The sequence below is a fragment of the Misgurnus anguillicaudatus genome, chromosome 10 (assembly GCF_027580225.2).
Source record: "Misgurnus anguillicaudatus chromosome 10, ASM2758022v2, whole genome shotgun sequence".
Classification (NCBI taxonomy): Eukaryota; Metazoa; Chordata; class Actinopteri; order Cypriniformes; family Cobitidae; genus Misgurnus; species Misgurnus anguillicaudatus.
In genome coordinates this window covers 14,159,939-14,186,566 of record NC_073346.2, presented here as the reverse complement: position 1 = coordinate 14,186,566, position 26,628 = coordinate 14,159,939, and the positions used below count along the sequence as shown (strand labels likewise).

Here is a 26,628-nt window from a genome sequence, read left to right as displayed (position 1 = left end):
GCAGTCACCTGAAGCTATACGACACAAGTTCTTATTCTTATTTCTATAGAGACAGGAATAAAAAGGACCTCGCTTGGAAGAGTGTCGGTGAGGACATTAGGCAACCTGGTAAGTTGTAAATACACATTTCACTTTTGAGTCACGTGACGTTTATCGACCCATGCCATTTTTTCCCCCTATAGTAAGGTGACCAAATACAAACCAGTAACTCTCTCGATAAATGCACAATCAACAGCAAATGCTTGCTTTTGACGCGCGAATGCATTTAAACTGTTCAAGCGGCAAACTAGATGCGATTTTGACGCCTCAAACGCGGTTGGTGTAAACGCACCATAACATTCCCATGCCAACAAGGGACATGGCTGTGCATGTGTGAAGTAAATGCAACATTTTACAACTTTCTGCTAAGATATATGACTTTTTGCCACGAAAATGCGGGGATTATGAAATCATGCAAGCCCTGCATATTTTACGAGCAGAAATCTGCAATTTATGTGGCAAAATTGCGGCGTATTTTAAAAAATGTGGCCCCCGATTAAATATGCGGACTTCGGCTGATTATGCATTGAATCATGCGATCGCATAATCATGTTTTTCTGGAGGGACTGGTTTTAGATAGAAATTTGGTCAATATTCTTATGCTGCGTTCCGTGCAGGTTTTTAAACCCGTGAGTTACGACTTCAAAACCACGACTTACGACCCTATGCGTTCCAGGCAGCCTGTAACTCGTGTTTTTACAACCTTCTACCGGTGAAAGTGCACTGGAACGGCAGTCAAACCCGTGACTTCCCACTCGTGAACTCGTACTAGATCGATGTACTCCCAGTTCAGAGTCGTGACTCGTGGTTTTGAAGTCGTGAGTTACGGGTTACAGGTTGCCTGGAACGCAGCATTATATATTTAGTATACCTCATTCAACCGGGTATAAAACTCGTTGATTTTTTTATCCCTGCTCCTTGAGGACATTGTTAAAAAATTGTGGCATTTAACTGATTTTGCTAACAAAGCAGTATTTCTGAATGGCTTGAGGCCGGCATTAAGTAAAAGAATTTGATAAACGTATAATACGTGCTAAGAGCATTCGGTTATCATTATTTTTGACGGAGGTGGCGTTTAACGGCTTTTGCATTTGAGCTCCTCAAATACAACTTTATGGTAAAGTATTACCAGTAACATTAGCATCTATATCAGTTAAAGAAAACACTAGGAAATACTAGTGATACTAAAAAAACACTGAACTAACAAATAACAAAAACATTCAGAAAAACACAAAATCATTTAAGTTCTTTGAAACAGTATTTGTTTTATTATACAGTATGGCAGCTTTTGCATTAGAAAAATACAAAAATGACAGTTTCTCTATAACCCATATAAGCACCTTCATAGCTGGTTAGTAGTACAAATAACTGTAAAGGCAGTGAATGACCATTCAATCCATTTAATATCACATTAAACAGGCACTCTTTTGGTGGTTAGGATGGGCGACCCTAAACCAAACACACTGTATACCGTCTAGCTGAACATGTTTTCTGCCCATTGTGCATTTTAACACTTTCAGAGGGGAACTTATTTCCAAATTATTACCACAAGAAGAACCTATAGGACTCACATACTGTAGCTCTTCACTGGAAGAACACATACAGTATTCAAACCCATGTGAACAAAGCCTGAGAAATACACAGTCCATAAATACAGTTTCATGAATTTAGCTTTGCTCTACTGGTTTGGAGAACATATGCTGGTGTTCATATGCTCGCACTTGGAAAGACTTGCAGCAGTAAACAAATACCGCTCATAGAAACACAGTACAGTAATACTGTAGTGCTATAATTATACTATACATTTCTCTGGTCTACATATTTTCCCATTTATGCCTTTAAAATTTAATAAAAATTCATCTTATCATGTTTAAACACTTTAAGAAATACCTTCTATGCCTCATTTTCATACTCAATAGTTGTCCTGAATACCATTCAATTCATGTCCATTTTGTTCTTCCAAAAAATATTAGTTATAATATCAAAATCAAACACCCTTTATAGCAATATTTGCTTAATAAGTAACATCAGCATCAACTAAATAAATCAATTTGGGCTGCCAAAATGGTAAAAAAAACTATTTTATGTTGAGTGATATTATGTGTGAAATGTAGAAGAGAGTTGAAGAGATGCCACAACAGTGTCAAAAGGTCAAAGGCTATAACCTTTGATCTAAAACCTAATGCCAACTGGATAAGGAAGACGCATGCACCGAGGACAAACCATCTGCATGCCCGAGAGAAATAATATGTGTGCAGACCAGGAAGACTGTCTGTGTGTGTCTAAATATTTGACCCTTCATGTTGCAACTGGTAAATGATTCATTTAACTCTCTACTGCCACCTAAAGGTGTTTAAAGACAAGGTCTCCATTAAAAGCATTCATTGGCACACTGAATGTTTAAAGTGAAAAAAAGTGCGAGAAAATATGCAAAAACAAAATGCTGCATATATACAAGGCTTAACTACAAAAAGTTTGAACAAATACACTATATATACTCTTTAACTATATACATATTGAGAGTAAGCTGCATGAAGTTCCTACGGAGAAAAATATGGAAACTGCAGTAGGAATGCAAATCTGGAAGTTTTTGGAATTACACAAAAATTACAGGATGTTAGTATGCAACATACATGTATTTACTTAAATTATAATAATTCATAGCTTGGTCGTTCATTTTCTGAAATATTAAGAAACAAAAAAAAGTTTCACTTAAAATCCAGGAGCCCTAATAAAAATTTAACCGGTTACAGCTGCCGTGTTGCATACAGAATAACTAAACACTAAAGTTATGTCAAAGCTGCATTAAAGACATCAGACAGAAAGGCAACTGCTATATTTGTGCCAACCAATCTGGTCAAGTCAAATGACTGACATCTTTTATAAGAGTTTAGGTACTGGCACATAAATGCACATGTGTATGTTTATGAAATATTTCGTGTCTTAAAGCTATTTGTGGATTTGCTTTAAACTGTAAAGGCTCTACACACATAAAAATGAAAAATAAAACAGATAAAATCAAACTTTGCAAAAAAGCAAAAGCAATATTTTGGCTTATGAAGCATGAATTAAAACATTTGGAATAAAAAGGTTTCATTTTTCTTATAAACTCCATTAAAACCCCCATCTTAAAAATAAAAGATATTGTTTCACATACTTGGCATCTCTCTTTCCTCATAAATTTCATTGAGAGACAAACAGTGAGAGCACAAGTGAAGGAATGAGATTTTGAAGTGTGTGTGCATTATTATACTGAATGCATCCTATACACCAAACAACAATGCGTTCTCTTAAACATTGTGCTGAGGAATTAATGATATATGAAATCTGATTAGACTGACATCACTATGTGTTTGTATGTGGCGGGTACAAGTGTGGCCGTTGTGCTCCCCACCATTGCATTATAATCAGTTGTATAGGCAGAAGTGATTTGTCCATATGGACTGTGCATGTTAGTTGTTGGGGTAGTACTTGGGGAAGAGGTAGAGGTCTTTACAAAGGGAGCTGGTGAACTCGGACATCTCTTTACAGCGGTGATGAGCTGAACCAGGCGCGTATCCCTCTCTGTCTTTAATCCGACCATTCACCTGCACGACAAACAACATACATTTTAATTGTTGGATAAAAGGGAATTATTTATGGAACACAACATTGAAATATCATCACCCTATACAGTGAGGAAAATAAGTATTTGAACAAGTATTTTGCAAGTTCTCCTACTTAGAAATCATGGAGGGGTCTGAAATTGTCATCGTGGGTGCATGTCCACTGTGAGAGACACAATCCAAAGAAAATCCAGAAATCACAATACATAATTCTCTAACTATTTATTTGTATGATACAGCTGCAAATAAGTATTTGAACACCTGTATATCAGCTTGAATTCTGATCCTCAAAGACCTGTTAGTCTGCCTTTAAATGTCAATGACCTGAAAAGAGCTAGGACCACTGTTTCTAATGTTACTGTTGGTAATACACTAAGACATCATGGTTTGAAATCATGCATTGCACAGAAGGTTCCCCTGCTTAAACCAGCACATGTCCAGGCCCGTCTTAAGTTTGCCAATGACCATTTGGATGATCCAGAGGAGTCATGGGAGAAAGTCATGTGGTCAGATGAGTCCAAAATATAACTTTTTGGTCATAATTCCACTACACTAAAGAAGAATGATGAGTACCATCCCGAGAACACCATCCCTACTGTGAAGCATGGGGGTGATAGCATCATGCTTTGTGGGGGTTTTTCTGCACATGAGACAGGACGACTGCACTGTATTAAGGAGAGGATGACCGGGGCCATGTATTGTGAGATTTTGGGGAACAACCTCCTTCCCTCAGTTAGAGCATTGAAGATGGGTCGAGGCTGGGTCTTCCAACATGACAATGACCTGAAGCACACAGCCAGGATAACCAAGGAGTGGCTCTGTAAGAAGCATATCAAGGTTCTGGCGTGGCCTAGCCAGTCTCCAGACCTAAACCCAATAGAGAATCTTTGGAGGGAGCTCAAACTCCGTGTTTCTCAGCGACAGGCCAGAAACCTGACTGATCTAGAGAAGATCTGTGTGGAGGAGTGGGCCAAAATCCCTCCTGCAGTGTGTGCAAACCTGGTGAAAAACTACAGGAAACGTTTGACCTCTGTAATTGCAAACAAAGGCTACTGTACCAAATATTAACATTGACCTTCTCAGGTGTTCAAATAGTTATTTGCAGCTGTATCATACAAATTGTTAAAAAAAATCATACATTGTGATTTCTGGATTTTTTTTTGATTATGTCTCTCACAGTGGACATGCACCTACGATGACAATTTCAAACCCCTCCATGATTTTAAAGTGACAGCATTTTAACTACTTGATCTAAAAACACTACCTGCACGAGTATGTCAGACATGTGTGTGTCATTGGCTCTTTGTCTGATAGCTGTGTTCAGCTCCTGAATGAACCAGGACCCTTTCTTGGTGTTTCTCATTGCAGCGGTGCCTAAAACACACAGGCATACACATTAGCAATCTTGCGAGTAAAGTATGATAAACTGAATAATAAAATCCTTCAGATGAATATACATCAAATGTGTACACACTGAAACCTTTGAGGGTGGCATAGCCGCATATCATATCGGATCTCTGGGGCAGTTTGACTCTCAGTCTCTCTCTGTCCTTCTCTTCTCTCTCTTTATTTCTCTCCTGCTCTCTTCCAGCATCCCTCTGTTCACATCCAGGTGACTGAGTCCTCTCCCCACCATCCTGCTGGTCCACACCATTGTCCATCTCCTCTGAAAAAGGTAAATGATACACGTATTAGTAGTCAGCTGCATAAAGAGACATCAAATAATACTATTTTAGTGTCTTACCTCCTCGACAGGCCTGAATGAAGAACATCTTTGGCTTATTTTGGAGCTGAGGGCAGCGGGCGTTATCGAAGACCTCGAACACCCAGTCCAACTGACAGACACAGAGACATATAGTTTAAACTCTCACAGTGAAATAATCTGTGCTACAGAATTAATCCAAGATGTATGTACCATCAGCAGCTCTCCATCAGTGCCGTAGATGGATCCTTCAACACCGTGAGACAGCAAGCAGACGACGCAGGAGTCGTATGCCGAGTGCTCCGCTCGCTGGGCGAACTGCTCTATGCACAAGCGCATTCCCTGAGAAATACATAAATAAATAAATACTTTTGCTTATTGACACATAAGTAAAAGCCTGACACTCCTACATATCTAACTCACTTCTGCTGTGAGATCTTTGTGCAGACTGACAGTGAAGTCCAGCTCAGAAAAAAGCCTCCTTAAAAGCTCCTCGTCCACCTCTCCTCCCCTGCGGACATCCAGATCTGTTCTTGCTGGGTCAAATCTCACGTTGCTCAGCACCAAAGCCAAACCTCGCGGCTTGGAGCACATCGGGTAGGCCTGGGAAAACAGAAGATATTTGCGTAGAGGTTTCTCGCTCTTATGTGCTAACATAGCAGAAAATATGCAAATATAGTGTGTGAGCATTCAAATGAAAGAGAGATTCAAAGAGGCTTTGTGTGCTTGTACCTGTAATCTGTGGGAATCATAGAAGTCGCGAGTGCACGGGAGAACGGCTGTGGTCACGGGGCAGTCTGCGTCCAGACACATTTCCATAGACTCTGAAACACAAAAATCAACCATATTCTGCTCATATCTGTATTTGCAATGCTTTCAAAAAGCTTTCAAGTATGTTGTTATTTATAAAAACTACTTCTATAGCGAGTCTATAAACACGAATATGCTCACCATGATGTCGGGCTCTTTTTGCATGTATCCCACATTCTGGGGTTGGGAGACCAAGGGAAGCCTCTGAACATCTTTTCTATCAAAAAATAAATAAAAACACAAAATCATTACACTGCATTTTTTTGCAGGCCTGCGTGTGCAATGTACAACTGAAAGCTGTGTTTGCCTTCCATTGTTCAAGGGGAAAGGAGAGTCACTACTTGTCTGTTTGGTTTTTGTATAAAAGAATCACTGCAGTTTGGGTGTGGTGAACTGGTGCAGTATATGGACATAACAGCTTTCTAACTTCCCCTTTAGTCCTCTTCCTCCCTCACTTCACAGGCTCTGCTCTGACCAATGTGATTGGTTTAAATTCCTATGTCCCATCTGGTCATAAGACCCATCACACCCCTCACTCATCCCATCTGTTATTGACTAAATGACCCATTTTATTAGTTTATAACCCCTTCTCTATTATGGTTATTCCTTGCAGTCTGAGTAAGCTGACCAGAACTACATTTCATTGCAAATCCTGCGTATAAGTGGGTATGCATCAATAACTCTTTCCACACTGGTTCCTTTGCCTTAATGAGATGTGGTATTATCTATGAAAGAGATACCCGATTGATTCCTGCAACTACAAGTCCTTAAGAAACCTGTCAAGTCAGTGTAACTGGGTGTGATCCTGAATGAAGTGAAGGTGCTAACTCACCTGTTTTTCCATGTATCCCATGAGCATGTTACTGAGGTGTTGTTGCTCTGTCTCAGTAAGAGCTGCACAGAAGCTGCTAAATGCCCGAGGACCACGTTTGGGCAAAAGAGACAACAGATGACTACTCTTGCCCTGAGATGTCGGCTTAGCCTGAAAAACACAATTAAAAGTATGAGATTTACGCATTATGTCATTTTATTAATTGCAACATTCTCAACTGAACCCATAAGATACTTTATAAACAGTATTGAAAGATTCCAATGTACACTGGACACTTGTTGGCTGCTTTTCCTGACAACCTGGTCCCATCAAGTATTTTTTTCATTAAAATGGAAAAATTTATAAATTATGGAATATATTAAAGGTTACACTTTATCTTAAGGTGTCACTGTTACAGTGTAATAATACATTTAAGTACAGAGTACTTATAAATAACAACATGTACTTACTGTAAGGTTAAGGTTTAGGTATATAGTCCATTTTATTACGTGTACACGAAAGTCCATGTACTAGGAACGCACCGAAATGAAAATTCTTGGCTGAAAACCAAAGAAGAGGAAACCAAGGCCGAAAACCGAAACAACGAAAGAAATTATGCAAATTCTTAGTACCATTGCATTTATGGCTATGACTGTGTACTAACTTTACTAGGGGTGGGACGGATCACAAAACTCACGGTTTGGATCACATTACAGTTTTTGAGGCACGGATTGGATTATTTTTCGGATCAGCAAAAAAGGGGGTGGGACAAATCTAATAACAAATAAAGAAATTGCAAACATTTATAAAAAAAGAACAAAGTTGCACATTAAGGTCTGAAATTAGCATAAGGTACAGAAATCGAATTAAATGAATCATAACACTGTCTTTATTGTATAAATTAAATATAATTATTATTTATTTATACATATACACTTAAGACATAAACACGTTTTTATTAAAAAAAGAATACTGTGGAGATATTTTGTTTGTATGTGCCCTGTCAAGAACAGAAAGATTTTGCTTGCTTTGTGAAGATTTTCTTGCTTTTTGAAATGCGTCTCTCCGTGTATGCACTACTGATTGCACTTAAACGCGCACACACAGACGTAGGGTGAATTCCAAATGGCGCAGCATAAACAGTCACTCCACATAAAAACATTAAGTTGTTTTTACATTGCTATATTCGCCAAATGTATTTTAATGTACTACAGTTTGAGACACAGTAGCGCAACTCGAGTTCTGATCTTTGAAGGGCATAGTGATGATCACGTCTGGCTGGAGCGGACACATTCAACCGCATGTGTGTCTGTGCGTACAGAAAGCTGCTCACTTTAGCGCCTTTTTGCGGTTAAATTGTTTAAAATCACTTGAATGTTAACATTTGCAAAAACTGCAAATGATAAACTTTCCCTACTTAAATTTGGCTTATTAATCCGTGAATCGCATGCGAGCCGATCCGTGATCCGTACTGATTCACGACCTCGGGAGCTAAGGAATGAATTAAGACACAAGGATACGGAAATACGTCCACACCGCAGACATGTTGTGTTAGACAAGCACGTGCAGGTTGTGGTGTTTGTTTGCGTCATCACAGTATTTCGGACGTATTGTTTCAGTGTTAAAGGTCAGTCTTGGCCAAACATTTGGTGCTCTTCTGATGATGAAAATTGCATCATGCGCAACGTACATGGTAGGGGTACGTTGCCTTGATGCAATTTTCATCATCAGAAGAGTGCACGCATACTGTGTGCATACTGCTGGATTTTTGAAACCTTGCATGCATTGTATGCAATACACATACAGTGCTCAATGAAAATAATTTTTATACTGACCGAGTCGGGCCAGTGGTTCAGGTTTTCACTTGCCTTACCAAAATTTGCACTGTCCCCACTAAAAAGAGATTTCAGCGTCTGTCAGATATTTAAAAATAATAATTCAAAAGTCAAATAAAATTGTATACATATACAACAGACATGTTCCAACTAAAAAGACTCCTGACTTGTCTGCTTTACCTGTAAATTGACGGCAAACTGTGCAAAACATTGCATAATTTCTTTCGTTGTGTTTTAAGTAAATGTCTGTTTCCAAGATGTTAAATAATTATGTTTCTGGCCGGAGCTCCTACCATCTTAACGTCTCTTTGCTCTACGAGCTGACGTAACAAGCAACACACGTTACTGTTTACAACAACCACTAAGGTAGGAAAAACCTCATGACATTGCTAAGAAGGGAACGTTCGTAAAGCTTAAAGACACACTATGCGGTTATTTTACCTTAATATAACAGCTTCAAAGTTATTTCGGTGGTAAACAAAGTCATAGTAGGGCGAATCATCCTTCTGTTGAAGCTCGGGGAGGACGCCGCTAGCAAAACCAGCAATGCAAGCTTGAGGGATCCGCCCCCGACAAATCTCGCGAGAATCACGACTTGCTTTACGGCAACGATATCACACACATTAGGCTTGTTCGACTTCGTGTGGCGCTGCAAGAACCGACCGCCGGATGACGTCAAAGTACCGCGAGAATGATCCGAGACGGCACTTTGACGTCATCCGGCTGTCGGTTCTTGCAGCGCTGCATAAAGTCGATCAAGCCTATAGCAACAACTGCACGCGCGAATTTGAGACGTGAGGCTAAACGATTTAAAAGTTAAGAAAGCGCGTGCGGAAGAGAGTAGGAAAAGAGAATCTGACCGCGTTAGGAACCGGGCAAGAGTCCCACTCGGTCAGGTTTTTACTCGTTGGCGTGAGCTAAAAGACAACACTGGATGCAACAGGGATGCTGATCTGGCGATCTTGTTATTATCCTATTACCATCATCTGTAGTTAAGTAGACTATGCAGTAGCGTAATATTTGTATTAAATTGTGAAACATTACCTGGTCATTATCTTCGGAGGTGTACTAGTGGGAGTGGGAAATTACGACAGTTGCAAGTATTCTCCAGCGACTCTAGGGGTCGCTGTTTGACAAAAACGCCGAAAATGCATAGAGCGGCTTTAAAATGTGTCATGTTTATAACCTTACATATGAATAAAAACAGACATACGGCCACAAGAAGAAAATATATTTTAGTGACCGAGGGCGAAGCACTGGCCCGACAGTTATGCTGACCCCTGCGCATAGGTGCCGCATGCGCATACAGGATAATGTAGTATGTTGGCATGTGTCGAATGTCAGCACACGTAGTCAAATGAATTACGCTTTGCAAGGTTGTGCAGTCGACTTTAACACATATGCGTTAAAAAAAGACTATACCAGGGGCTTTAGGATTAGGGTTTGGTTTAAAGTTAGTTGGATATAATTATGCATAATTTAATGACATGTAACATGTGTCACAAAGACACTATATAAAATAGTTTGGTAACACTTTATTTTACAAAGTATTTAGGTATAAATCTACCTAAATACAATATTACTTTGTAAGATTATAAATATGAAAAAATGTACACAGTGTTGTCCATAACACTGACTTGAAGTGTAAATATCACATTGTTGTTAATACTGTATTACTATGTGCAATTGGTTCAGAACAGAATACACACAAAAGTATCATTTGTGTATTTTATTATTGGAACCAATTGCACATAGTAGCACAGTGTGTTGTCCCTCGTTATAGAAACATTTTAGGAGTTTTGAACCAACACTGAATAAAATTTTTTGTTTACCGACTATTGTTTTAAGCAACCAATAAGAGTGTATTATTCTCAGCTGTTGTTTCACCGTGTGTAGATAGGGTTGCCAACAGCCCTGTGTTAGCCGTGACGTCCCGTATTTTGGGCCAAATTGATTTGTGCCGTGCGTGACCTCCCACGTCCCGTTTTTTGACTACTGCTCTGATCTAACCAGTGACTTATACAAAAGACTCGTTCATTTTCATGTGGTGCCACAAGAACGGAGAGGCAGATGACATCAAAGTCCCACAAGAGTGATTTGAGAAATCATACGAAGGAGACTGCTATTGAAATGCTCTCCCGGTACTTTGATGTCATCCACCTGTCGGTTCCTTCGCTGCTTGAAGTCGAACAAGCAGCAACAGCAGCAGTGTTGATCAAGACAGTTGTGGATCTATGAATTACTACTATTAATGTCTAATACATAATACTCTATGTAATCATTGCACTATAACATGTGTACCATAATGCTTTCAGCCATGTTGTCTGTAAGAACTTCATCTCGTTGTAGACACTGAACCAGCAGCTCATCCACCACCATCTCCTTACAGAGAGTGACCGAGTTCCTCCTGATGGCCAGTTTCTCCCAATCTTTCATACCACAATCTCCCAACATGATGTACCTTTATGTTTGCATACAGGATCAAGAGGAAAGGAAAAAAATAGCAGCCATATTAGTTACCATACACACACCTATTAGATAGATGCACATTATTTATCCAAAACACTGATCACAGTTATTAGCTATTCAAATTATAACAAGTTATGTTACAACAAGCATTACTACATTTAAATAACTATTTTATTAGTTTTTTAATTATTACTACTAAACTATTAATTTCCACATCCTCAAACTTGTAGACACACATCCTGTAAACAGGTGAGGGGTTAAAGTAACCTGCATGCTGTCACAAAGCTAAAGTTATAAAGTATACATGGTTTACATTACCTGTTGTCTTCGCCGAGTGATGATAACAGCAAATGGCACTATAAAGATGACTTATTGAAGATGGTGCTGATCTATATTCAAATTGATTATTACCAGCTCGCGCTGCTGTTAGCTTAGCATGCTAATCACAACAAAAGAGACACCTGTCAATAGTACACACTTACGAAACTAAATTAATGATTCAAAGCAATGCAGCTGCTAAACTGTAGATTATACCGACTTTTCGCTCCTTTTCGACGCTACTTATCTAGTTCACGACCGTGAGAATATGAGGAAAAACGAATATCGAGCTACATAATACAGCTCTCATGTGCTGGTTGTTCGTTTGTTATCATCGCCGAATTTGTCCTTTTACAAAATATTTTCTTCTTTGTCTTTCGTTATCGTTGTTTATGTTACACGCGGAGCGACAGAACAGAAATCGAGCATAAGTATGGAAGAAAAAAATATTAATAATAACTGACAGTACAACGAGTCTCTGGTCTCTGTACAAACTTCCGCGGGCGATGATTAAGCACCTGCAGCCAATGAACATGCACGTAAAGATGATTGACGTGATGAAGAGCCTATCACAGCCCTGTCCGCCCACAAACAAGGCATATCTATTTTTTATCCAACTTATTTGAAATTTGAAACTTGTACCACACGTCATTGATTATACTTAAGAGTATTCAAAATTAAACATTAGCTTAAGATTAATTTCTGTTAACTATAGGCTTTATATTACTAAAATGTGCATTTTAAAATTTAACACATAGCTGATCTCTAAATTTAGCTACTAATTTAATACAAAAATGAACATAACTCTCTGAATATAACAAAATAATACTTGCCGTTAATGAAGCTATTGATGAAAACCTAATCCACCTGACAGTTCCACTGGCAAATCCTAAGAGTACCATGTCATCTGCAGAAATTAAATTATTTAAATGCATTTAAAGTATTTAAAACACCAGTCAAAAGATAACTTAGCTAAGAAATTATGCAGATCATTGACCAGCATCCAGAATACTATGGTGGCATCTAGATACTAAATTTGGTTATAAAGAAACTGAAAATTACTGAATGTAGTGGCAAATACTAGCCACTTTTAATGCAAATTATTTTTAATAAACTTTTTAGTTCTCATATTATTAAAAGAAACCAAATGTGGGACTTTTGTTACATTGCAGGACTTGCTTTTGGTTGGCAAGAGTCACGACAGTACTTGTCCGAATGCTGTTTCACACAAGGCTGTGAACAAAAGATAGCCAGGAAATTTTAGCAAATGACATCACATCATATCAGTAATCAAACACTTTATTTAAATGTCAAAAAAAAAAGATAAACAAAAAGATTTAACACTAAAATATGAAAGAACAAGCAATAGTAAAAATAGGAAACGCCGCTTCTTTGCATAGACCTGTATCTCATTTTATGAAGTAGTTAAGGATATCTTCTTAATAATATTTATCGTAGCTGATTCATAACCAGCCTTTCTACTCTAAGAAGTGCTTGTAAATAAAGCCTTGTAGACCTAAACTTTAATAACACACAAAAATACAGTATCATGTATAGTTCATAACCGTGTCATGTTCTGTTCCTTTTGATTTAAAGGCTATGATCTACAGTTTACCTCAATATTAGAGCTGTTTTAGTATATCCACTACGTAACTCCACTTAAAAATAAGCTGCAAGCTTCAGTGCAAACAAACACAACACTTAAACAAAAGCTTTAACAGAAAAAGAGGTCAAACAATTTGCCTTTCACATTACTGCAAAATGTTAACTGATGTAAATCAAGTAACAGTATGTGCCATAGACATAAAAATAAAAGTGCTTAAAAGGTTCTTCACAGCGATGCCATAGAAGAACCACTTTTGGTTTCTCAAAAAAAAATCTAATCAAAGAACTGTTTCTTTCTTACCTTTTTATAATCTAAAATAATCTATAAAGGTTCTTCAGATGTTAAAGGTTCTTTATGGAACCATTTAGCCTAAAATGGTTCTTCTATGGCGTCATAAAGCACATTTATTTTTAAGTGTACAAATTCTCTCTAGTCACGTTTTTAACCTCTGTAAAGTCTTATTTTACTGAAATGTATATTAATAGCAATATCTAAAAATATCAGTTGTAGGTTGTAACAAGCTGAAAATGTGTTTTGTAATGTTTTGTCATTTTAAACTTCTGCCATACTAACTCAATATTAGCCAAAAATAAGAAATAGGCATTTTGAAAATGTGGTTCTGAATATAAGACGTTCAATCATTTCAGTTAAAGTATAATTTCAGAATACTTTAGTTATCTGAATACTAAGAAATCAACTTATTTTCAAACATTTCAACCAATGGTTCATACCGCAAAACTGGATTTTACTGCTCAAATTACACACAAAAAAAATATTTTCGTACTTTAAACCAAATTACATGCCTGTGGTGAAAAGAAGGCCAGTGTTTCACGGGGATATTATTCTGTTATAAACATCAAATTATCAAACATTTTTAGTCTTTGGATGGTCCCAAACGTACACAGCTAAATAACACCAAGTGCTGTTTAAAAGAAAAACAAACAAGTAAAAGAAAAACAAACAGCAGCACAATTGAACATCCATCTTTGGGTTCCACAACTTATTTACTGTCCAGCCTTTTTCATTGATCATAACAATCCGGTCACATGGGAAGTAAATGGTCATCCCTTTCATCTCGCTCATCCTCAAGAGGTTCAGTAGCCACACCTCTATATGTGGGTGGCTCTTCTCTGTTACCACGGGAACGACACACAAAATCACATCCGTCCTGTTGGTATAAGCAAAGTTTTAAAAAGTAAACTTACTTGATTCAGAAAGTGAATGAAACCGGGATAATCAAGTAAATATACAGTACAATGAATGAAACCTACAGCAGATAAGTTGCCGATCTCGGACCAAAAGGCATAGTTGGGAAACTGGTCCACTCCTTTGGCACCAACTACCACCCGCTGATAGATGAATCCACCGGTAATGTATGCGGACAGGCAGCAGAATACACTACAAACAACAAAGTAACTGTAATCCTACATTTCTAATCAGACTAAAATAAAAATTTCAAGTGAGCTATTCTATGCACCCAATGCCTTCCATGTTTGAACAAAAAAAGCACTACTGTACTGATTATTTGGAGACACTCACACAATGAGGATTATGGATCCAGCACTTAGTTTGGATGGGATTACAGGACAGACTGCACTGGTGTCCAGTTCAAACAAGTAATAACAGTCCTGTGGACTATCTCTGACTTCCAGGACCACTGAGAAATCACCCTACAAACAGACAAACAAAGACATCAATCATGAAAACAACTGAGATCACTGAGGGTTGTTTATTTACATTTTTATATTTTGGCAACATTTTGGCATTTAACATGTACAGGGTTCCCACACCTTAGTTAACTTCAAATTCAAGGACCCCTCAAGGACTTTCCAGGTCCAATAACCTCAAATTCAAGGACTAAATGTGGGGACACATTTCAAGTGAGAACATGGTTACATTGTGTTACCTTTTAAGATACACTGTTACAGCTCCCTTTCGAGGGAACTCGTGCTGCGTCACTGCGGTGACACTTTGGGGACGCTTCCAGGGGTAAGTGCATCTGAATGTGTACATAAAATTTAACCAATGGTGAGGCTTAATGACAAAGACAGGGTGACCTGGGAGCCAGGAAGTATACCGCTATCTGAAATATTGCCAAAGACGGCGTTACAGGGACGCAGGAAGGATGGCAAGGGAGACACAGCTTCTCAGGGAACAACAGCTACATACGTAACCCAAGATGTTTTCATGTGTCAACCACAACTATGAAAAAAGCATTTTAGTATGAACCAACATTCGCATACAGAAGATATAAGCTTTTAAAGCGAACAGTTTAGCATGCGTGCTTAAAAAGTCTAGAATTTTTATGATATTATCCTGCACTACACAGGGAATAAGGATTTTTTTTAAACTTCCCAGGGCCTTGACTTTTTTCCCCCGGATTTACAAACTTTCAAGGATTTCAAGGACCCATGGGAACCCTGATGTAATAAGCACACCGTTTCATACCTTTTTACTTTTGCTGCAGGAAATCATAACCATGGCTTTTCTGGCCTCTTGAGAACAGTGGGTATCATATTTTTCTCCTCCCTCATAGATGAGCAGAACCCAGTCACCTACATCACAAAACAAATGTTAAAAAAGTAAAAGCTATCAGTTTAAAAAAAGTTCTGTAATTTTGTCTGTCTATTAGTGGTCAATTAAAAAATATGTCTGTTAAAGGGAAAGTTCACCCAAAAATTAAAACCCTTGTCTTTCACTGTTTTTCCAAAAATACTTTTTTAAAAGGGTTAATTGGGATTTTCTGGATACTATGGGAGTCCCTTCAAGCTCCAAAAGTGTTAAATAATGACATTTACTCCTCCAATACATCGCCTACTTTCTTGTTGAGGGTGAGTAAATAACGACTAAATTTCCTTTTAAGAATGACTAATGCATTGTTAATACAATGCATCTTAAAACATAAAGGAAAATATAGAGCCCACAGTGTGTTTAGAAGATTTTGCAGCACAATGTTTAAAAAAGTCTTTCCCCAATGAATCATCCAACGTTAAAGACCCTAACCAAAAATGTCCAAAATAAACAAGCAATGTAACCTACTTCCTCCAATAACTCGTGTTTTATCGTAGTTCCCAATTCGAACTTTCGTCCCATCCTCTTTGAACTGCACAAGTCCCGCTTTTTTTTCTCCACCCACATCACCACACACCTGGAAAGTGTAGGAATACTTTTCCTTTGCCTCTTTCCCATCTCCAACAAGGACGGTAAAGCTGTTTAGAGCGAAGATAAAAAGAGTTATGAAATCTACAACTTCCACAGGACCAACACAGCCACACAAGAATGCAAGAGAGGAATTACATACAAATGTCACGTTACCATTAAAAAAAGGTTTTAACCTTACTGACATCTCAGATGGCTTTAATCGAAATGTGATGTCTCTGTTTAAGTTTTAATTTTTTTTCCAATTACTTTCTATAGTTAGGTAACTGCAGCTTTCAGAATAATCACATCCATAACATCCACATCCAGAGAAACGAGACATCCATAATGATGTTTCTCAGAAATGCAAAATATATTTTATTTATCTTTAAAGAGCGGTTCTCAATTTGTAGGGTATTACTGCTTCTGGTTTGTGCATTTTAATGTATATATTTAAATTATGCTGTCACGTAAAAACTGTCATTTTTCACATCCATAACACATGTAAATTTCCCTTATCTAAAATAAAATAATATGCATAGACTGATATTTTTCTGATGTCTGGACTCCATCATCAGGGGTTTAGAAAAACAAAAACAGATTAGTAATAAATACATTCTCTGAGAAATTATTTTAAAATTTTTAAATAACAATGTCACATTCATAACATTGGAAATGCTCAAAGACTGACTTAAAAGTGTGGCTTACTTTTGTCCGGTAAGAGGCTCCAGTGAACGGAGCACTTTTTTCTCTGAATCGCTGCCCAAAATCAGCGTGCAGTTATCAACATTGTCTTTCCCTCGTACTCCACCAAGTAGTAAGAACAGAGGAGTGATTATTCTCATTGGCAGCAACATGACTTTCAGAGTTGACCCTGATGGAAAAACACACTGCATTAAAGGGACACTATAAATTTTTTTAAAATAAGCTTTTTTCCAGCTCCCCTAAAGTTACACAATTAAGTTTTACTCTTTTGAAATCCATTCAGCTGATCTCCAGGTCTGACAGTACCACTTTTAGCATAGCTTAGCATAATCCATTGAATTTGATTAGACCATTAGCATCGCACTTAAAAATAACAAAAGTTTCAATATTTTTCCCATTTAAAACTTGACTCTTCTGTAGTTACATCCTGTAATAGGAAGGAAAATTAATAGTTGTGATTTTCTAGTTGTGATATGGCTAGGAACTATACTCTCATTCTGTCGTAATAATCAAGGACTTTGCTGCCGTAACATGGCTGCAGCAGGCACAATGATATTACGCACTGCCCAAAACTAGTTCCTAGCTATTGAAAGTTACCGAGGGGACTATTTTCAGGCGCCGCATAATATCATAGACAGACATTGCATCATACCAAATTACACAATTGCGTAATATCATTGCGCCTGCAATGATAGTTCCTATAGTATAGTTCCTTCCTAGCCATAACCGGCCTAGAAAAATCACTACTTTGTTTTGCGTTGACGTAATTTCCACTGAAACAGGAAGTTAGGGTGGGACATACCGAGGTTGCCCCCCCACCTTAAAAATATCCAATAGCATTTAGTTTCTTTCACAGTCTGGAAGTTATAGTGCAGTATGATGTCATAAAAATTTGCTGATTCATATTGACAGAAATGAGAGACTGTCACTGCATCTGAAATTGTGTACTGTGACAGTACCATACTTGACAAAACATGTCAGTCTTGTACTTGTACGCTGAAGCAAGAAGCCGATTTCAGACGCAGCGTGTATCTTTTCAATGCTTATATTTAACATCTAAATGCCAATTTTGTCTTTGGAGCATGCTAGTTAGATATTCTTAAGGCTAACATATTCATACTGACAGCCATATTCATACTAAAGTAACCTGGCCAGCCAATTTATCCAATCAGTTACAGTGACAAATAAAAACTTAGACAAACAAACAAGATAAGTATAAACTACAAACAGACTTACTAAAAACTAGGCTATACAGACTGTTTATGTATGATCATGTGACTTGAAATATTGAGGCGACGAGGCCACTCCAGGCAGGGTGTCTAATAAGACATCACAACTTATTTTAAATCTGAAAAGTGCGCTAACAAACTTTGTTTAAAATGCATTGTTATTACAGTTTAAAGGATTAATTAGTACGACACTGGCTAACTTTAGTTTATAAACAACCTGCTGTTTGCATAAGTTGGCAGGATCAGAGTTTCTCAATCTCAATTAAATCAAATCAAATCAAAGCACAACAAACGTACCTTTAATGCGCTGATACAGTACAACTGTTGACTGTAAATATATATAACGTTACACAACTCAGTATCTTAACTAGTTGTCTAGCTGTGTCCACCGAGCTTTTGGATGTCAGCTTCTGCTTCTCAAACTGTCGCACCAATGCCTTTAAACAACACTAAACAACATCACGTCAAAAGATCTGCTGGTATCGACTTTAAGACGTTGAAAAAACAAAATCCTGAGTTTGATTGAGTTAAAACGACTGCATGAATATCATGAATTAATCGTTTCTGTGCAAACGCGGAAGCGAAACTAAACAGGCGCCACATGTGACCACAGGCGGAAGTGGATCTGTTGCACGCACGTGACTGCTGAGCACGATGGGAGTTTGAGTGCACAAATACGCGGGATAAAGCACGCTGTTTGTTCTGTTTGACAGATATATGGAGGACGTGTTTATTACAGCGATCTTTAAAATCTGACCTAAACCTGTGACAGAACTTACGTATTCAAAGAGATCATCGCCATGAAACAGTTGTGTTTGGTCAGTGGTTTTACTTTTAGATCACTGGTACGTCTGAACATGTATGTGACCCAATCTGTGAAATTCAGGCTAAAGTCTCATAATATAACTTATTTATGAGATTTAGAGCATCAAAGTTTAGTTTGATTTCATTTATTAATTTTAGTCTTTTGACATGATCGTACATAAAGACATCAGTGTTATATTTTCACAGAATTTTATCTAGAAAACAGTCAATCACAAAAATATGACTATAAGTTAGCTGGGTTTTCACCTTTTCACAGGCAGGGTCTAATTTTGGTTTTTCCGTTCCTGCACGGACATCAGAAAAACCACTTGATATTTCGATTGTGTCCAGTGGGTGGTGCTAAATCTGATTGGCAGGATATGCGTTCATTGTTTTTCAAAATAAAAGTTTTTCAAACAATGTATTTTTTAGCCTGTAAAATTATTGTCTATATATGCATGCTATTTGTCACCCAATTATTTGGCTTCACAGATTGAAAAAATACATCAAAATAGCCCAAATGCAAACATGTTCATGCCCAGTTGTTATCATACACATCTAAATGATACATTTATTCTTTGTTTTAGATTTTTTTATTTACTTAAATTCTTATGAACAATATTTCTACAATGTCTCTTTGTTATTTATGGACTGTATGCACATACAGGATTAAGGGGGCAGGACTATGGGGGCTGGGGGCTTAAGTTTATGCTTGGGCCATACTTACACTACAAACATCATGATGGAGTAGCACAAATTACACAAAAATTTTAGTATTTAAATATGGTTACTAGAACAAGTAATATGCAACATGCCTTTAGTCAAAGTTTGGTGGTAGGCTAATACATCGTCATTATAATGCAATATAATTCAGAATGTGCTCACTCGGTTAAGAGATCTTCAAAACTCTAATAAAGTCAAGACAAAAACTATATATATATTTTTAATTGTTATAGCTATCTGTCCTCTTATGTCAGATTCTTAAATTTGGTCAACAAATTCAATCAGAATGCAAAGACACGGTGTATGGCTATTGTGACCAAATAAAAGGAAGTCAGTATCAATTAAATAAATTTTTGGATTGACACAGGCTGTTTAGATATTGCATGCGGATTTACACAGCAAATTATAATTGCATAAATTATGTTAAGAGATTAATGTTTTTAATGTAAAAATTTAAATGTAGAAATATAAAAAGATTGGGGAAAAAGTATACTTTTTAACTATGAAACTAACACCGTCAGTAGGTGGCGGAAAATCTCTTTTATCTAAACACCTACTGAAATTGACTGTAAGTAGACTCTGAGTAGCCGACTGTGGGTAGCCTACTGGAACCATTTACTCCTCTGATTCTGTCAAAAAATCAGATATTTGCTCGGAGACGCAGCGGATCTGCAGTTTATTCTGTTTTCTTGGACGGAGCAAAATCAGAATGTAGCCTTTAAACGTTACTCAGTAACTTTATTGAACTGTTTTATAAAATGTGCACTTTTGCTGGTGTGATAATTTGCATATCATAGGCTCTTGTTATAAATATATAAAACTGGAACTCATTAGGTCTAAATGGTTTTTTTTTTTTTCATTTTGATGACATGTATGCCTATTCCTATCTATGTAACGGAGAGTATGGAGATAGTGCTTCGAGAGCACATAATTTAGTGAACAAATTTATAGAAATGATCATTCTCTGTAAAGCAATGAGACATGACAATATGAAAAATTATTAAGCCTTTTCTAAATGTCTATTTTTTTTTACTAAAAGCCTAATTGAAGCGGTTTAAAGTAGCCGATCGCAATTGAGTTAATGGATCAGCAAACGTGCTTTCTTTGAGAAGTAAAGATAAATATCAGGTTGCGCCGTTTTGTCATAGAAGCTCTCAGTCGGAGGATAAGGCCCAGGGGCCTGGGGCCTCATTTATAAAAGTGCGACGTAGGAACTGTCCTAGATTTCATCTAAGACCATTTCTGAAATGATCGTAAGTGTGATTCAGAGAAAATGAGCTTACGCACAAAAAACCGTGCGTACGCCTCTTTTCCAGATGTGCGGTTTATAAATCACAAATCAAATGATCTTAAAATTGTGCGCAGCTGAATGCTCTTAGAACTCCGCCTTCTAAACGCCCTTAATTTAATTCATTAGCATATAAATATTACATTTTCAAAGGCCAAATTCTCTGACTGCTACAATGGCGAGTGGTAAGAAAACATATTTGTTGTCGTTTGCTTAAGTTTTTAATATTTCTAAATTCTAACATCATGGAAACTTTATTGACATCACTCAAGTTAAGGCGATTATTAGTGGATCTTTCAATTCACGGGTTTCATTTAGCCTAAATATAGTTTTACACGTAGGCTAAACGTAATATTTGTGTCTTTAAAGTTTTGTTTCAGTTTGCCATGCCTCCTGCGCGGCGGTGTTAAAATAAGATATTTTCGACTTTAAAATTCAAAGATCGTATCTTAAACTGTCGGAATATATTCCATATTGGTTCATTTGGATTTACAGATGTTTAACATTAAAATCGATGCATGGGAATAATTTATATTAATTTTTGAAATACCCATCACTCTTAAATGTCGCATGTCCCTTATTGATACATCGAGGCTTCACAAATTAGTTCCTTTCACTACGTTTTAATCATTAAATTCGATCGGTTTTACTTTTATTCAATAAAGCGCATGTTCTGTAACATTTACGTGTGCGTTAAACACCGCGAAACAATTTTGCTATATTTTTAAATATTTTTTGAAAAGATGACGAACTACAAAATCGTTTCCTGAACATATAGCTTGGGCGCCATCTTTTTGCATTAGAATAGGCCTACATTTTAAAATATCAAAATAGGCCAGCATATTTTGTTTTAAAATATATTCTAAAACCTGGTTAAATTATTTTGGAGCAGCCTAGTAGGCCTTCTCCACAGTTCATTCTTGTTCATTTTCTGTGTGCATCATTGTTGCATGTTTTTATGTTTCTATTCTGAATAAACAAACAGCGCAGTTTACACGCTTCGTCCTTGTTGCATTAGTTCATTAAGATAATTCTAAACAGATTTCTGTAATTCAAACAACTCTGAATTGTAGTTGAGAACGTCACGGCGCACTATTAAAACATTGTCGGTAATGTGTCGGTCGGGCCGGGCTCGGACACAACGTGCAGAAGCTTCGGTTATGTTTTTTTGTGCCCGGTCTAAGCTCTTATACAGATGATGTTGACGCTGTAAACGTTTCGAATATTTATTAATTTTTTATCAAACATATTCAACACTTTTTTTACATTAGCCAGGGGATGAAAGAGAAAAAGAATTAAATAAAAACATGGAAATGCTGACATACATCAATACATTTAGCAGCTTTCTTGTTTATCAGATTATTAATAGATTTTAGGTAGCCTATTGCTTAACTTCTAATAAAAAATACGGAATAATGGTTTATAATCACCATATTTACATTTATTTATAATAAACGTTGCAAACAAAAGTGACACATTAATCAAATAATATTTCTTATGTAATAAGATATCATAAGAGAAAAAAACTAATTAAATATTTTCCAAACAAAGTCTTAAGCAAAATATATGAATTCTAAAAAAAGAGGGCAAATCTAACCTTTTTTTTTTTTTTTTTTTTTTTGAATAAGGACAACTCCAAAACAAATGAAAAAATGTTTCTGTATGTTGACCACAAAAGGTACAAAACAAAAAGTTTCGAATATGCCTACCTGCAATACTGCAATATTGCCACAAGGAAACGTGCGTACGTCAAGTCGGAACCTGACGTGGAGGTAAGTACTTTTCCACGTCAAAGACAAGTTTTATAAATCTGAGCGTTTGAGTGGATTTGAGCGTACGCACGGTCTAAGATCAAATCTGTGCGTAAAAACGCTTTATAAATGAGGCCCCAGATGTATAAACGTTGCGTATGCACAAAATGGGCATAGAAATATGCGTACGCACATATCGGGATTTATAAAAAAGAAACTTGTCGTAAATAAGTGCGCACTGTACGGATGCTCTCCACTGTGCACGCAGTCTTTTTGAGCTAAGTGAAAGAACACAAACTCTGTTCTTGTTTTTATACACATTTTGTTTCAATATTCCTGTTTCATTCATGAAGATCAGCACTCGAATTGCATCTAGGAGTTGCACCTGCCTATGATATTTAACAGATGAAAAAAATTGAAAAGACGAAGCCTCTACAGTGAGTGTCATCTGTCATGAGCGCGTCTGCGTGTTTGAAACGCAAAGCTATAAAGAACTATATGAATAAGTCTTTTCTTCACTCAGCAAACACTAAAGGCTAAAGTTTCATGTAGGCTATTTAAGGAATGATAAGAAGTTTATTAGTCTTTATCATCTAATCATAGACAAACTGTAAAAAAATAATAGTTTTAATTTTATTAGGCCAAATGACAGAAACAAACCCGAGTACCTATAGACTTTATAACCTGTAAGATGACGAAAAATAATGTGATGTACCAGGACATTAAATAACGTAGCCCATTTAAAGTTTAGCCTAATATAAAGAGACGTTCTTACAATGCGGGTTTATATAAGAAAAATTGGTTGGAAAAACCCTAACAAGTATTTAAACTCATTGGTTTTTATATTCTGGTTTCATCTGCTTACCTGTAAATATGCTTTTTTTAAGGTTTTTAATGAACTTTCCGTTTGTACTGAATGTTTTATTATGCGAAACACTTAACGCTAAACTTTTATATGCTGGGCTCGTCTACTTGCCTATAGCAGCATATTCTCTGTAATATTGCAGTCTTAATGCATTGAGTCGCGTTCAATGGTATAATTGATGCACTTGCCGCCTGAGATTAAGACGAACATGACCTCCACCATCCGCTGGTCAAAAACATTTAATCTCCCTCTGAGTTTGTTTTCCATTAAAAATTTTATGAATATAATGACACTTGTCTGGCCCTATGTAAAACCAGTATCAACTTTGACAATGCCAGTGTTTAAACAGTGTTTTTATAATTTCATAAAAACCCATGAAGCCAAAAAAAGTATTTTTTGTTATATAGTCACGTATTTTTTAAATTCTTTTTTCGTGATATTATCACTAGGGATGCACCGAATCCAGATTTTTTAGGTTCGGCCGAATCCCGAATCCACCGTTTAAGATTCGGCCGAATCCGAAACCGAATACCGAATCCTACTCGCATCCTTATTCCAACACAGTAAAACACCTTAATGAAGTAAAAAACGTCCACAGCAGTGTATTTTTCATTTTATTTAATTTTAACTGTACATTATGCCAGGATGACAAGTTGGAAAAACTATTTTGACAATTACCATAAGCCTATGCATAATGAAAGCGATGCGTTGCGATACGCTCGTTTTTCCAATAAGCAAGCAGCTCCGCGCTGAAAACTATATTTAACTTTGAGTGAGAAGCTCCGCTCGTCAATGTCAGTCTTCACACGGCCGTCCAATTACAGTGGAGGAGGGGCGGGACATTACCACAGCAACCAACCGGCTCACAGCTGAAGCATCACAGCTACCAAGCGCTCGGCTGAAAAACAGCTGGCATTTGGGGTCCTCAAGGCGTTTTCAGCGGTGTTTAAAAGTGATAATTTATCACGAATTTTTGCGGTTTTTTTTGTGATCGTATAACGAATTCCTGTTTTCGTGTGATTATCACGTATTGGTTACTCAACTGTTTTGTCCTATTTTCTTACCATTGTCGCTTCGGTTTATGGTTAGATTTACGAAAAAATAATAAAAAAAATACGTGACTATCACGAAACTTTGTGAGAATGGGTAGGTCATTAGGCTCAACTGTTTTGTTTAAAGTGATGTATATAGCCTACATTTCATTTTTGTTGGTTTTTCTTCAGAAACACGCACAAATACGCATTGACCTACATACAAATTGACCATCAACCTATTGATTTTTATTGAAATGAGAGAGATTGTATTATTACTTCAAAGTAAACCTTTTTCAAATCCTTTAATTGCAATTATTTATTTTTAAAACAGTCATCTTTTTCTTTTCCTTATTATTGTTATTATCCTTAATTATATTAATTTTATGTCTTTTATTCAAATGGAGAGGCCCCGGTAAATTGACGTTGCATGAAGGGAGGCTCACAAGCTGCCCTTCCCTTCAAATTGGGCAAATTGAAATTGCGAATACGCACACAGCCAAATCCCCGGTGTTAAATTAACACCAGCTCTGTGTTTATATGGGTACCACCAGCAGGGTGTTGAAAGTAACACCAAAGCAGTGTTAGAGTTAATCAGATAAAATCAAAAAATCAAAATGAAAAAAAAAACATTTAGACCTAATGAGTTCCAGTTTTATATATTTATAACAAGAGTTTATAACAAAAGTGCTATTTTCCCGAACATCTGCACAATCACAAATGTGACATTTTATACAAAAGTTCAATAAAGTTACTGAGTAACGTTTAAAGGCTACATTCTGATTTTGATCCGTCCAAGAAAACAGAATAAACTGCAGATCCGCTGCGTCTCCGAGCAAATATCTGAATTTTTGACAGAATCAGAAGAGTAAATGGTTCCAGTAGGCTACCCACAGTCGGCTACTCAGAGTCTACTTACAGTCAATTTCAGTAGGTGTTTAGATAAGATAGATTTTCCGCCACCTACTGACGGTGTTAGTTTCATAGGTAAAAATTATACTTTTTCCCAATCTTTTTATATTTCTACATTTAAATTTTTACATTAAAAACATTAATCTCTTAACATAATTTATGCAATTATAATTTGCTGTGTAAATCCGCATGCCATATCTAACCAGCCTGTGTCAATCCAAAAATTGATTTAATTGATACTGACTTCCTTTTATTTTCAATCACAATAGCCATACACCGTGTCTTTGCATTCTGATTAAATTTGTTGACCAAATTTAAGAATCTGACATAAGAGGACAGATAGCTATGACAATTAAATATATATATATATATATAGTTTTTGTCTTGACTTTATTAAAGTTTTGATCTTCTCTCAACCGAGTGAGCACATTCTGAATTATATTGCATTATAATGACGATGTATTAGCCTACCACTAAACTTTGACTAAAATCAGTCCATAAATAACAAAGAGACATTATAAAAACTATATTATTCATAAGAATTTAAGTAAATAAAAAATCTAAAACAAAGAATTAATGTATAATTTAAATTGGTATGATAACAACTATGCTTACATTTTTACATGTTTACATTTAGGCTATTTTAATATATTTTTTCAATCAGTGAAGCCAAATAATTGGGTGACAAATAGCATGCATATATAGACAATAATTTTACAGGCTAAAAAATACATTGTTTGAAAAACTTTTATTTTGAAAAACAATGAACGCATATCCTGCCAATCAGATTTAGCACCACCCACTGGACACAATCGAAATATCAAGTGTTTTTTCTAATGTCCGTGCCAGAACGGGAAAACCAAAAATCGAGTCATAATTTCGTTTTTCGTTTTTCTAAAAAAACGAAAAAACGAAAAAAGGAGTTGTTTTCTCGTTTTTTTGTTTTTAAATGTGAAAGCAAAAACAAATGAACGAATGATACCCGGA

The 26,628-nt window shown here is 36.6% G+C and overlaps 2 protein-coding genes across 3 annotated transcripts; both read right to left on the bottom strand.

The window, feature by feature from the left end:
• Positions 1 to 1,284: 1,284 nt before the first annotated feature.
• casp2 (caspase 2, apoptosis-related cysteine peptidase) lies at positions 1,285 to 12,121 on the bottom strand. Of its 2 annotated transcripts, none has more exons than XM_055209592.2 (11): positions 11,590 to 12,121; positions 11,104 to 11,263; positions 6,989 to 7,138; positions 6,298 to 6,373; positions 6,079 to 6,170; positions 5,770 to 5,949; positions 5,560 to 5,688; positions 5,389 to 5,479; positions 5,119 to 5,310; positions 4,909 to 5,018; positions 1,285 to 3,626 (listed from the first exon to the last, which is right to left on the bottom strand). In XM_055209592.2, the coding sequence occupies exons 2-11, from the start codon at positions 11,254 to 11,256 to the stop codon at positions 3,492 to 3,494; spliced, it is 1,308 nt and encodes a 435-aa protein (XP_055065567.1). In that variant the 5' UTR covers positions 11,257 to 11,263; positions 11,590 to 12,121; the 3' UTR covers positions 1,285 to 3,491. The 2 variants fall into 2 exon arrangements, with proteins under 2 accessions (XP_055065567.1, XP_055065568.1); XM_055209593.2 differs by having other exon boundaries at positions 5,125 to 5,310.
• Positions 12,122 to 12,872: 751 nt separating this feature from the next.
• On the bottom strand, positions 12,873 to 18,901 carry m6pr (mannose-6-phosphate receptor (cation dependent)). Its single transcript, XM_055209591.2, has 7 exons — positions 18,565 to 18,901; positions 17,042 to 17,207; positions 16,235 to 16,404; positions 15,644 to 15,750; positions 14,735 to 14,865; positions 14,467 to 14,593; positions 12,873 to 14,363 (listed from the first exon to the last, which is right to left on the bottom strand). Exons 2-7 carry the CDS (start codon positions 17,188 to 17,190, stop codon positions 14,238 to 14,240), a joined length of 810 nt encoding a protein of 269 aa, XP_055065566.2. The 5' UTR covers positions 17,191 to 17,207; positions 18,565 to 18,901; the 3' UTR covers positions 12,873 to 14,237.
• Between the last annotated feature and the right edge of the window lie 7,727 nt (positions 18,902 to 26,628).

What these genes read in the sequence shown, in the direction of transcription:
- m6pr (XM_055209591.2), bottom strand. Translation starts at nt 17,190, where the DNA reads ATGTTGCTGCCAATGAGAATAATCACTCCTCTGTTCTTACTACTTGGT. An exon ending in AACACGAGTTATTGGAGGAA is followed by an intron (nt 15,751 to 16,234) that starts GTAGGTTACATT and finishes TTTGTGATGTAG; the next exon opens with GTGACTGGGTTCTGCTCATC. An exon ending in CCTGCAGCAAAAGTAAAAAG is followed by an intron (nt 14,866 to 15,643) that starts GTATGAAACGGT and finishes GTCTGTTTGTAG; the next exon opens with GGTGATTTCTCAGTGGTCCT.
- casp2 (XM_055209592.2), bottom strand. Translation starts at nt 11,256, where the DNA reads ATGTTGGGAGATTGTGGTATGAAAGATTGGGAGAAACTGGCCATCAGG. An exon ending in AAAAAGAGCCCGACATCATG is followed by an intron (nt 6,171 to 6,297) that starts GTGAGCATATTC and finishes TTTGTGTTTCAG; the next exon opens with AGTCTATGGAAATGTGTCTG. An exon ending in CATTCAGGCCTGTCGAGGAG is followed by an intron (nt 5,311 to 5,388) that starts GTAAGACACTAA and finishes TACCTTTTTCAG; the next exon opens with AGGAGATGGACAATGGTGTG.